The 13,585-nt window shown below is 41.8% G+C and overlaps 1 protein-coding gene across 1 annotated transcript in view; it reads left to right on the top strand.

The window, feature by feature from the left end:
- The window catches only part of LOC107188919 (hemicentin-2), a 242,200-nt gene that overhangs the window by 156,335 nt on the left and 72,280 nt on the right, over nt 1-13,585 (top strand). The window contains exons 7-8 of the mRNA XM_015577317.1: nt 1,107-1,229; nt 13,399-13,542. Coding sequence (XP_015432803.1) covers nt 1,107-1,229; nt 13,399-13,542 — 267 coding nt within the window. The remainder of the gene's footprint in view (nt 1-1,106; nt 1,230-13,398; nt 13,543-13,585) is intronic.

Genomic DNA, 13,585 nt, shown 5'->3' on the forward strand with positions numbered 1-13,585 from the left:
CTGTATATCTGCAAAGCAAAACAAGTATGTATAAGTTTATTCTCACGATGTAAGAATAAAAATAGGATTCGTAATTAAATTTAAATGTGATCAATCTGATGATTTTGACTCGCGTGATTCTGTTAGTCATTTTAATTTTCATCTGCAAATGTACATCGATGTTGAAAATCTTGTAGCTTATTCAAATATATTCAGTTTAAGGGAAATAATAGAATACAGCAATATATTCCTAGATTCACTCATTCTTCTATATTTCCTCTGATAAGGGCTTTCAAATTTTACAATCGACATTGCTTCGTATTATTCCTTCTGTAGAGGAAAACATAAACGTATAAACGGGGTGGTTGCTAGTTCATTAAATATGATTATTAAACAATGAATTTCGTTGATCATTAACACTAAAACTACCAGCGTTGAATGCATGCGGAACTAAATTGCAATACATATAACAGAATATAATATGATGTATAATGTATAATAAATTAAAAGTGAACATAATTTCAGTAATTGTAAAATATAAAGTCCATCATTTTGACGGCTTCGATTGTTCTAGTGTTAAATATGTATTACGAATATATTAATTTATATTATTATAATGCAAAATCAAAGCCGGGTGCCAATATACCATTTCAACGTTCTCTATTTACCTTTGTTATCTCTATTTAATCATTTACATTTATCTTATAATAATGCTGTTCTATCGAATATCACTATAAAACCACCCTCAAATTTTCAATTCTTATGTATTGTGGTTAAAATAAAGAAGAACCACGTATACCATGTTTGACATCGTGTTGAAAAATAATGTTTCTCCAAAAAAGAATAGATTATAATCCCTAGAAAAAAAAGTGTTCTCTTTTTTAATTTCCATCGTAACGCATAAAGATTGAAAATTTTAGAGTGGTTTTATAGTTCTGCCACGCAATATATTACAGTTGTGCAATAAGTCAAATAATTTTCATGCATTAAAAACATTTGGTTCGTGTTTTACGTTTTATCTGTCACGTAAAATGCAGAATGTTCTTATCATTCGTGATCTTGACGCGATCGACACAGGCGCATCGATACCGTTCGCGCTGACAATAATTGCTTAATACCTGTTTCAGATACTCCGTCGTTCGCGATAACGCGTTTACCTGGTTTTGGAATTCCGATCGTCGAGGGGATGTCCGTCAGCCTGAAATGCGAGGTGGACAGCAATCCGGCCAGCACGCCGATCTGGCAGCGCGGTAAGTGACAACAATGACGCCGAATTCGATGTTCCGCCTACCTCTCTAACGTGAAAAATATTTCGCGCGCGTCGTTCCGCTGCAACGCAAAGCAACGTGATCCCGTCTGAAGCGAACGAAATCATAGAACAATTTTCAAACACTATCCGTGACTTTGCGTGTCGTTGCAAAATCTATTGTCGAAACAGAATCGGAATTCTCATCCTTGGAATATCATTTACGACTTTATTTTAAATTAAGAACACTTCGACTTCACTTGTGATTTATTAATGAAAAACAGAAGTTTCCCATGAGATGATTTATTAATGAAAATTTTTGGTGCATTTATAAAATATATATTTATCGATGCAACTTCCAGAACTTGCTATGCAAATTGATACAAACACTACGACAGTATCGAAACGTTTAAAAAGAATCTCCAAGTGAAGAACACTCCAATGATAGGTTCCTCATGAACTGAGAAAGAACAAACATTTCATATGTTACGACCTAATACGTGTCTACAATTTAATCTCTACCATACACTAGGAAGCACTCGATAAAAAGTAAATTCTGAAATTCCAGAAAGTAAAATCAGTAATCTTCCCAACAAGGAACCACTCGAGCTAGGCCATTCTTTTCAATTTTCTCGTTGCCGCTTTCACTCAGGCCACCTTAATATTAATTTCCGGCCTATTACTCCACCCTCCACAAGGGGGTAACTTCCCAGTCATCAGCAAACAAAACGATAAATCGGGTGTAATCATATTACCCTACGCTTGGAACGGATAGAGTAGGACTATCGGTATCCGTAGACCCGGCTCGGAACAATAAATAATCCACCCTCTGCACCACGGCTACCCCCTCATCGAAGATAAGTACGCCACGGCGGGAGATATTATATCTTTTGCGCCGGGGGAACATCAGAGACCGGCATTCTCCTTCCTAATCCCGGTGTTGTGAATGCCTCGTCAAGATTAAAATTCTACGCTCCGCGTTCACTACTTCCAACCGCGCGCCACCCCCGTCCCCGAATCTGTCTCACCGTCGTCTCTTCTTTCAGTTCTTTTTTCCCCCCTTCTTTCTAGCTGTTATCGGAATCAATGAAAAACCCTCCGTCGAGATTTCGCTTTTCGAACGTTTCGCCGACTTATTCTCGATAATTGGAAATCTCCTTGTGCTACCAGCGCGAACGTCGTTGGCTCGCTCGCTCGAATTCGCATTTTTTCCACCCCCTCCCCCGTCCACCCTCTGACTGTGTTCATCCCCTCCAGGCAATCGATATCGCGACGCTGAAGTGGTCGGTACAACCGATGCGCCACCCCTTCCGATGAAACTTCCACGGATAAACGAAAAAAAAGGAAAAGGGGCAAGGAACTGGTAGGAGGATACGGAAGGACAGCTGGCCCTCTTGGTTACATTGTGTCCATTCTCGTTTCTACCGGGGCGGTCCAGATTGGTTAAGTGAATAATTTGTTTGACGATCGCCTTCAAAGTAAATCGATCCGGAAAATTTCCGGGTGGAAATTTAATGAATACCGTAAATGGAAAAGTTTGAGGACCGTGGCGCGCGTTGCCTTTCCCTTAAATTCCATTCGATTCGCCGGGAGGAGGAACGGGAACAAAGAATTATTGCCGGCCGACTGGATTCATTAGCAGTCTCTTGTTCTTTGTCGAGCCCGAGAACGACGGTAGACTGGCCCACGGCTTAATAAATATTTAAAGCTCTCCTATAATTTCCTTACTCCTTGGCTACTTCTGAAGGGATCTCTTTCTCTCTGTCTACCTCCTGCGCCTTTGTGTCTCCTCGGGAATACTTGAATTCCAATACACTTGACGGTGTAACCAGAGTTTTAGCTGAAAGTAGTACGTTAACGAATGTCAAAATATTGGCACAAGTGTAGAATTAACCGCAGAACTGGCATGTAACTCGTCCAGTGATTCTATGTTATTTTTGAGAGGTGTTACGAAATCACAGTTTCAAACGGGCACATTACAAATTGATCTATGGCCCATCGTAGAATCGTATTAGGTCATTCACAATGGGAATGTTTCTTCTCTGCTAGAATATCATGCAGACTATTCATATCGGGCGAGATACAAAGCGATTCCAGACTCAACAAAGACTCGGTCGTCGATAAAACGTAATCGACCGTCCGGTGGATTTCCGGTTCCCGTTGGTGCAACCTTGTCCGGGGGCGACATTAACCCAGATTCAGCGTTATGTATCTCGCGGCCTTATGCATGGTACAGTCCGTATCAAAATGCATGCTGGTGCATCAGTACACTGTTGCCCATAAGTATCTGATATTTAGTGTAAATAATATTGAATCTAAATAATAATACGTATTATAGATTTACTAGTTCGTGAGTTTGGAAGGTATAAATTTTTACTTGATTCCCATTTCTGGATTACAATTGAAAGAAATTGAACTCTGCTTAAAAAGTCACAGTCTATTCATCTTAATATCAACGTCGTCTATCGATAGCTTCGATACTAGTTATTTCTACGCGATCCTCCACAATTTCGTGATGCTTTTTAGATTATTCTCTTCCCGTTCTCTAGTAGTGTCCCGACGTTTATGGACGGGAGTGTACGCGTAGCTTCGCGTAATGGCCCCGCCACGAGCAGTTACGCGTCCTGCCAAGGGAATTAACGTTTGTTTTAATGGACGTACTTTTCGGGGCCGAGTCGACGTGCAACGACGCCTCTGGACCGTCTATGGCAGATTCATTCTCTCCCGAGTGTGATCCACGTGTCCGCCGTGCATCGCGTTAGGCTCGATTCGCGTCGCCGATAACGATTCGAGCGGACCACCGCGTGATTTCCAGCTTGATTGCACGATTCTGGGACGCAGACCGGTGATAGCGAACGGGACGCGTTCGATACGAACGATGCTGACGGTTTTTCGATTTCCTTTCCCACGTAACGAGCTCGCGTGAAACGTGACGCGAGGGGTGGTGCAAGAGGGCAAAAAAAGTGGAGCGTTCTGTTCTAGTTTTGCCGGTTGACTCATCAATATCATATTCTTCTTCTCCTTCTGCTGTTTCTTACAACACTTATTTTTTTCTTGTATTTTTTCTATCAGGCTTATATTCTTGTTTGTTGATGTTCAATACTGAAATCTGTAAACTATCAATTTTTGTTTCGCCTGACATTTATTATTAACATTTTAAAAAATAGAATTACACGAGTAAGGACAAATAGATATCGATCTTCTCCAGCAATGGAATCCTCAAAGGATCTGTATTAAAGATGTGCAATACACTTCGAAACGCACACTCTCCTGATCCACGGATCTCTGAAAAATTGGCATGACTTCGCTTAAAAATCTTCTTTCCAATACGAGTTATACTAGTTCAAACTCCACAGTTCAAGAAAACGACACATGTTGTACAACCTGACATTATCATCACCAATTACAAATCGATGCCAATGGTCGACACCCACGTCCCAAAGAGTCCTTCTAGGTGTCTAAAAACCAAGCGTTCCTTTCGATCGACGTCGAACTTGTTCCCCAACAATTCTCCTTGCACTCGCCGGACGCCGTTCGACGTCCAATAGTTCGATAGTCGAATTCTTCTGCCGACCAGAAAATTCGATACCGTTCACCGAACTCACGTGACAGGTACTAGACGTTCTTTTTTTCCCAGGGTCGAACGGTCTCTACACCTTTCGCCTCGGCCACGATTCTCTGTAAGAGTCTACAGAACGTAATTTCGTGGATCGGCTAACGATGTTGCTTTTTGCCCCGGTGCACGAATAAAAGTTCGCCGGCGGTATAATTTCCTTTATTCGTCGTCAATCAGGATAACTGGAGCTGTAGCAGCAACTAAGAGAAAGAGAGAGCGAATGAGTGAGTGAGTGAGATGGAATAAACGAACGAGGAGAGGATTTTCAAGCTCGCGGAAACCCTCGGAGACCACTTTCTTGATTAGACCGAGCGCGGTTTAAGCGAACCGAGGCCATTACATTCGTTAAACGCATCGGCGCTGCCCCGGCGAAACTTTTTACGGGGTTACGGTTTTTTCGAATTTGCCGGTGTTCGACCGTGTCTCCTACGAGCCGGAAGTATCCATTAAAGTTACGATAGCGTAGCGCCTGGTAGCTTGATCCCGTTGCGAGCTTCCATACGGCGGGTTGTAATAAAAGTGATGTACACGGTGTTTCAAGAAGAAGTGGCCGAAACTTCGGGGAAACTTCCTCCGCTCACGTTAAGGGAACGGTTTGATAACTTCGGTGGAGAAACCAGGCGATATTACCGATCTGTTTGTTTTTATTGGAGGGTACACGGTGCGAGAAAATGAAAATTCTTATATTTTTTTTTTTTTGTATGTGTATAAAAAACACCCACTTAACCGACCTCTGTGGGATCGGACCTCTGGCAGGATAAACGATTGGCCGGTTAATCAGACAACATGTATCAGTACTCAGACAACTATGGAGTACTCAAAAATTTAGTATGAATAGGAAATGGAATTGGTAATAAAAAAACTATTTAAAGAATGACAAATATGACGAAAAGTAAATTTAATCGGAAGAAAGTAAATCGCAGAATATGTCAGTCATTTTTCTTCTAATCAATTGTTTTTATTAATCGGAAGTCTATTGTATTTGTTTTGTCTGAATATATTGATGAGCAATGATTGGAGTGTGGATGAACATGTGCGCTAAAATAAAAAAATTCAGTTTTTCTCTTATTTTATTTTACGACGACTTATATTTCCATATTATGAAAGAATTTCCATAACAAAGATACACATGTGATTTCATATTTTTATGGTGAAACTTATCGAAACGAGGATTAGATCGATGATTAGTTTGTAGTAGATTGTATTTTCATTTTATTGTATTATGTTTCGATCAGTTGCATTACTGTGCATGAGAGAAAAGTTATATTCATTGGTAACTTCTTTGAGAGGGCATGGTATTTCGTACACCTACACATACCTACACCAATCTATGGATCATGAGTAGAGTACTTATTCTGCAAAGTTGGTTTATGGTGTTCCAGATCTCCATTGTATTCGTGCTTACGGGTAATAACGGTGTTGCATTTCACGGACGCCAGATATTTCAATCTGTGGGGTGGCTGTTCGAAGTTAGTAAAGTTAAAATTAAAGCCTGCGGATGCAAAGTATGCTCAATTTAACTGTGTACGTTCAGTTATTCCTTAGGGTATAGAAGATAGTGGAAAAGTTGTTCAGCCCCGAGGAAGAAACACGATAACGGGATTAAATTATTTTCCCTATCATTTAATAGAATTATACACCTTAATTATATTTATTTTTCATTGCATTAACGCAGTCAATTAATTTCTACCCTGTAAAGTCACAGTATTTCTACCTTGTTCCACGTTAATGTACCTCGCAACATCATATTGTACAATTTATAATTGACGTTGGTAACAACAAAATTCAATGAATCATTTACAATGGTTAATTATCGAATTTAACGGAATTACGTGACCATATATATTACTAAAATAAACAAGGTAATTTTTCTAATTTCAAAAAATAGCTTCGGAAGAAGAAAATTCTTTCTTTTTCAGTGACGTAATTGAATTATTTCGAACGAACGTGACGAAAATGATAGTGGTCCGAGTAACATTTGATCCTTCATCGACAGAATAATGCTGGACGATGGTTCCTAGTCGAGGAAGAAAGTTCACGTCGCGTTCGATAATCAAAAGTGAACGTAGCCTGAGCATTCTTCCCGGGAAGAATTCCATTTCCCGAAGCGATAGCGATGAAATTTATCGGGCTCCGAGTTAATCGTACAAGCCTCGTTAGTCTCGTTATTGAGTTACACGAAATGCTGAGAGCAGCTGCACCCGTCACTTCCCGCCGCGATCAGCTAGGTGAGAGTGATAAGAAATATGATGAACGACCTGTTATTACCGTATACCTGGCACGGAGGATTATTGCTAAACAGAAAAATTTCTGATGCTACAAGCAATTATTCGGGAGAAGCCTCGTTTACAGATCATTCCATGACTACCAGAGAAAGCCCATTAAATAATTTATTATAACAAGAAGTAACAGATATTAATGATGACAAGGTGGTCTAAATAAGAGTAATTAAATTGTTGCACGTGGAGTTTTATTTTCTCAGGTATACTCTTCAAAATTAATTACTTTTCTAAGCGAAGAAGCTCGACAATGCACGTCTAGATCGCAGTTCACGTTATCAGTTTTGAACGATATGTTTATAATACTAACCAATAACTCTAAATAACCAATGCATTTTGCCTCCCATTATTGGTGTTTCATATATCAAACGTTTACAATTTCTTAAAAAACAATAACAAGAGATCACAGATCGCAATGGAAAGTAGGTACATTTAAGCATTGAGCTTATTTTCTGTTATACTTACGACTTCGTAAAGTGAGATTCAGAAGTGCTTGATATTTTGCGGGACATATCGTAATAGCCTGACAGAAGAAAAAAGTGGCATTTCATGTATGTCCATCTGGCATTTACAAGAGAAATCGTCTCCATTCGTCGACATTATAAAGAACAGACGTCGTTGTCAGTTTTTCCGTCTTTCGGATACGAGACGTTTAGGGTAACGTCGACGATATTCCGTCCTACGGTTCGCGTGAAAAACTGAAATGGGATCCGCGTTCTGCATATAATAGATATATATTTGACTCCTCCCGGTGGCGTCGCATTATATGCTAGCTTCGTATGAACAATGATCGGATGGGGATCTACTTCCCCTAGAGCGGTTTCCCGCAGCTGACGCCCTCGTACGTTCTCCGGAACGTCCGTAGCTCGAATGTATCGCCGTGATAAATCGTTCGACGGGGCCGTGATAAATTTATCCCTCCTTTCATTTAAAATATCCTCGGCCCGGCCGACGCACTTTATAGCGATCATTACATATTGATCGTATCGTCGATGAATGACAGCAGGGTGCAGACGATTTTTCTTCCACTTGATGAACCCTTCCTTGGGGATCGTTGACGACTAACCGTTAAATCTTCCTGATGTGAAACGAACTGTAAATATTTTTAATCGTTTTTAAATTTGGTCTCGCTCTGATAACTGTTTATAAGTCGGAAATTTCGGAAAATCACGAAAAACAAATTTATTTAATGAGTTGTGCACATTTTAGATCTATCATCAATGTACGGGGTGTGTCTAATTTAGATTGCAAAACTTCGGGAGTGTTTAAAGGACCGATAAAATAAGAAAAAAATGCCTTCAGAGATTTACTCGTTTTTGCTCCATTTAGCAGAATATCATTAAAAAAAACATATTGTGGTAGATGAAATTCATTTCAAGATGTCGGAGTAACGGACTAATTTGTAGGAGAAAGTAAGAATGTAGACGAACAAGAGAATGTAAAAGATATTATCACCTGTAGACACTAGAAAAGTCTTTTCCACACCAAAATTCTGAATCTATAATATCCTAAGATTAGCGTCTAAGAATCTTCTAGGTAACTTTACCGATAAGTTCACCGAAAACTCCACGTCACAACGCGTCTCCCATCCTCTTCCCTCCGTCCGTTTCTGTCGATTTCCAGACGAAGAACTCCCCTCATACGTATTTCATTCACTGCGCTAACAACCTCAAATATTCCGTATAAAACGTTTTTTTCCCCGCGTCATCCCAACCTTATCATCCTGCGTTCTCCGTCGTTCCTTCGGTCCCCGTCCCCTCATTTATATCCGACGGGTGAAAGAAAGCAAAAAGAACAAAAAAAATAGAAGAAGGTCGCGAACTATCAGAAAGGTTCTCGAACTCGCGTAATATTAGACGCTCGCCGGGGGGAAAAACTGCAGTTACCCACCCCTCCAACCCCTCTCGTATGATATATCGCTCGAAGACGAATGGTCAAAATATCTCCGAGTTTTTCCACGGTGATAAAGGGCGCTTTGAAGGAAAGCGAACGTGAGCGCTCGCTCGATACCTCGGGGCATCTGGATTGGGACGTTTAATAAGAGCAGCCCCCCCGTCGCACCGAAAAGAAATTGGGATGGAAGCCGAGCGAAGTCGGGTTGAGACGGGTTCTCGGTGGGAGGGGTAAGAGGGGTTGGAGAGGGTTGAAACGGCGGGGCCAAAAACGAGGCAAGGCGAGGCCAGGCGGAGGATGGTAGGATGTGGTTGGAAGGAGGCATCGCCCGGGGCGGGTACGTGCTCCAAAGGATATTAAAGTATTTTAATTGCACCGGATTTCGCGGAACGCTGGAAGAATTTATTCGAAATCACTCGAATCGGTCTATGAATAGAGATTAAGCTTCTCCTCCTACTTCCATCTCCTCCCCTTAGAATCGACGCACACGCGGGTATCCCTCGGACGTCAGAAATGGAAGGCAGAAATAATTGAATATTTAATGGGATAACCTGAAGTGCGCCTGGGAAAGGACGCCCGCTTGCGCGAGTCCTTCCGTTCAGACACGATTTATCGGAACGTTGCCATACGTCATTAACGAGGCAACGGTTTGGGGTTTTCTGAATCACGGGGCGAGATTTGCCGGCCAATTTTCTGGACGATCTCGTACTGGAACCACGAAGAAGATGACTGGGGGGTTGATCGAATGGATTGAAGATGCATTTTTGCGGAGAAATTTTTAGTGGAGCGCGTTTCTTTGACGTGGTCACTGTTATGGGAATCAACGACAGAGATGGGAAGAATTTTATTCGATTAATACATAGTCAAACACTGAATTATCTAAAGAGATAGATGATTGAGCCATATTCCAATCAATTCATCACAGGCAAGGGACTGGTTTTGCTTACTGGTCACTTTGGATGTTCATTTCCGACGAAGTGCAGATGAAAATAATCTTTACCATTCTAAATTAGCTTGTCATCATGACATTGAAACAGTTAATGGGATTGAATTATTGGCCAAGTGTTTACTCGTTTACAGAATAATATTAATTTAATATAAAGATTGGAATTTCGAAACTCTTTACTTAGATAATGAATTTTCCCATCTCTGATCACCGATGACCGACGTCGTTGAACTATACTCAAAAACATTGAAGGTGTGAACAGAAACATTTGACATTTCACGAATATAATTAGTAAATTCAAATACTTATATCGTTAGTACCTACTAAAAATTCAAACAAATGTATTTTATCGTAACAGTGCCCCGAGAGTAAACCACGTGCATTCACGCGTTAGCACGTTGACTGTCAGAGTGAAAAAGTCCGTATGTAGCCAGACACAATTTATTTCTTTTTTTAAGTCATAAATCGTCGCAAAAAAATTGCGTTCAGTTAATGTTGGTCTTTATCTAAATTATACTGCGACATTAAATTACGCAAAAATTTTCTAACGGTATTTAAATAATGCAGCCTGTTTGCAATGTACCTACGTCTCACCCAAATTTGGGTAACGTGGCATTCACGTGTTAAAACATTTCAGATTCTAGAACGTTGATAAATACAAACCATACTCCAGACCGTTATCTCGTATAAAAATAAATCAAGATAGTAAAATTACTTTAGAATTCACATTTCCTTCAAAACATTCAAATGCATACGCGATGACATATATGCATCGCACCCACTATACACATGTCCAGGTGTGTCCCAGCTTAATACTCGGAAAACAACGGCTTTACCCGAAACGCGACCTAAATCCGTGGCTAGGGGGGCATAGCAGTATCGTCGACGAATCACACGCCGCATTCTCCCCGACACATTTAAACGGTCCGAAAATTAGAAACCTCAGAGCCCAATTGTTCCGCGCAGTTTCATACGAGGACATCCTGGTCGTCGTCGCACGCAACTCATCCAGTTCTCCCTGGACAGCGTGTGTCTTTCCCGTGTGTCCTCTCGATTCGCTTCGAGCCGGGGGTTTTCCTTTGTTTCCCGGCCAAATTGCCGGAATCCCCGTATGACCTTACCGGAAATGTCGTGTGGCTTTTCGGGCCAAGTCACGGTAACGCTCCTATTTCATACAAAATAACGGGACATCTTTTCCTGGCCTCCGGTCGCTATAGATACGGTTCACAGAGTCGGCCGTGTTTTGGCAGCGTCACCGAGCGAGCCCGATCTCTTTGGTCGACCACCACCACCCGTCCACCCCCAGTCAACCATCCCCTTACCCCCTAGACCGTTATGCAGGAACGCATAAAAGTTTCGCCAGAAAACTCCGGCGACGGAGTGAGGGGATACGCGCGGCAACGAACGTTTCATCCTTCTTGTTCCAGGCTGATCTTCCTCTTCGACTCGCTTTCTTCCACCCCTACTGCCCGAACTAACCCCCCGTGTGTCTCACCCTCTCGACGTTGTTCCACATTCGGGAACGCGGTGCAGACTCGAACCAGTAAATCCGACAGCTGCGACGAAATTCTGGTGCTCGTCAAATCGCGTCCGTTGGAAGGGACAGGGATGATCTGGAACAGGGATTTATTAAACTGACGCATCGGGGTATGTAGGTCGTTTTTCTACGATGATAGTAACCGGATTGAAACTGTATTTGATAACACGAGACGTTGAGTAAGATTTAATAGATAGGTACTTTAGTTGGTGGTACAGGTTTATAATCAACACGGTTGATTGCCAGAATTTATACTATTAGAACAAAAGTAACATCATCCTCAGGTCACAATAGATTCTACTCTAAAATTCCAATAACGTTTTGTCGTACCTATAATACAATAAACTTACCTTCAAAAAATACTACCGTCCATGTCAACGCTGGTTCATGCTCGGGTACGTTGGCGTAGCCTCGAACCAGTAAATCCGACAGCTGCGCCGAATTCTGGTTCTCGTCAAATCGCATCGGGGGAGGCGAGCTAAAAACAACGAGCAAGGAAAAAGCCTATAGCCGGATGAAAGTTTCGCGGACGACTTCGGTGAAACGAGATCCTCGAGCTCCACCCCTTCCTCCACCTCCCACCTTGAATAGAAGCTTCTTCCTTTTCCTTTCTTTCTATTTGGGTAACTCGACCGGGCATCCCTTTTCCCGGTCGGCTTCTTTTTCCTCCTGCTTTTGTTTGTTTCTTCGGTTCTTCATCCATCGCCTCGACAAGAGAGACAGAGAAGATGTTTCGCGGAGTCGAATGGGCGGATCGCGTGCGCTAATTTGATTAAACCGAATAAAATCGATACGATCTCTGGCTTGGATTACCGGATCTTCGTTAACCTCGGGATTTACTGGCGATGCTTCTGCCACGGGTACGAGTATTTTCACCCGTTAATTCGTCTGGTGATGTTCGAATAGGATCAGCTTTGTAGGGAGAGCTTCGAAATCTTTGGACATTTCTCGAAAATGTTTCTTATAGGTTGGTGGTACGGTTTCTGTTTATTGTACGACTCTGCGTTGCTATGTCTGGTGATTTGAAGGTAATGCATAATTATAATATAGATATATTTTACAGGCGAATCTCTGTAATACATTAAGTACATAAACTGAGGTTTTAGGGTTTCGCGATAGATCTTCTATTAATTTCACTGCTTGAAAATATCTTAGGATCATGCATGACACAATGAATATCTTTGAATTTATAGACAATCGTTAAAGAATAATAAAGCTGGTAGTTCAGGAAGACTAGTATATTAACACATTACAGTCAGTTTGTGTTGCATTAAACAATATTATATAAAATTATAATTATAGAGAAGATTACCTTCATTACAATCCTACAGAATTACTGTTCAGATTAACAATAAATAATTTACACCTGGAGTCTCTGAACATGTCTGATCAAACCTTGTAATTTCCCAAAAATCTACAACCCGACAACTGTTAATCGACAATGAGATTTTGCAACACAATCCTATACACGGAATATTCGAAAGGAAACTTCCAATATCTTTTTTCTTCTTGTACTGTACAGTACAAGTAGATCCTTCCGAACAATATATTATTATAACAAGCCCATATCCGCGTATTATTCCAAGTCGACGGCGCGTAATTTCGCGCGGGGCGGAATTTTTCAAAGGACAATAACGTGGTAGAGCCGGCTGTCCTATCCCGTTGCTCGTGTCGTTTTGGCGTCGCGCCAGCCTCGACCGCGTAATTCCAGCCGGTTAATCGGTAACTGCACGGGGAAAATGCGCGCGCGCGAGCTGGACTCGCGTGAGAAGATCGTGCAGCGAGTGAACGAGCGGGTCCACGCTCGGACGGCGACGATTCCTCGTCCTTCCCCGCGCTACCAGCGATGTTTCCAGCGAGTTAATTCGCGTATCCAGCGGAGCCTCCGCGTTTGTGTTTCAGACAATGGACCGCCCGTCGAGCAGAGCGACGACGGATGGCTGAACTTCACAAAAATCAGCCGGGCCGAGAGCGGCTGGTACAAATGTTACACCAGGCACATGCTCGGCATATTCACCAGCATCGGTTATTTTCTCAACGTACGCTGTGAGTAGATCGATAGTCCAATCGCCGCCGCCGACGACGACGT

Source organism: Dufourea novaeangliae, unplaced genomic scaffold (assembly GCF_001272555.1).
Source record: "Dufourea novaeangliae isolate 0120121106 unplaced genomic scaffold, ASM127255v1 scaffold125, whole genome shotgun sequence".
Classification (NCBI taxonomy): Eukaryota; Metazoa; Arthropoda; class Insecta; order Hymenoptera; family Halictidae; genus Dufourea; species Dufourea novaeangliae.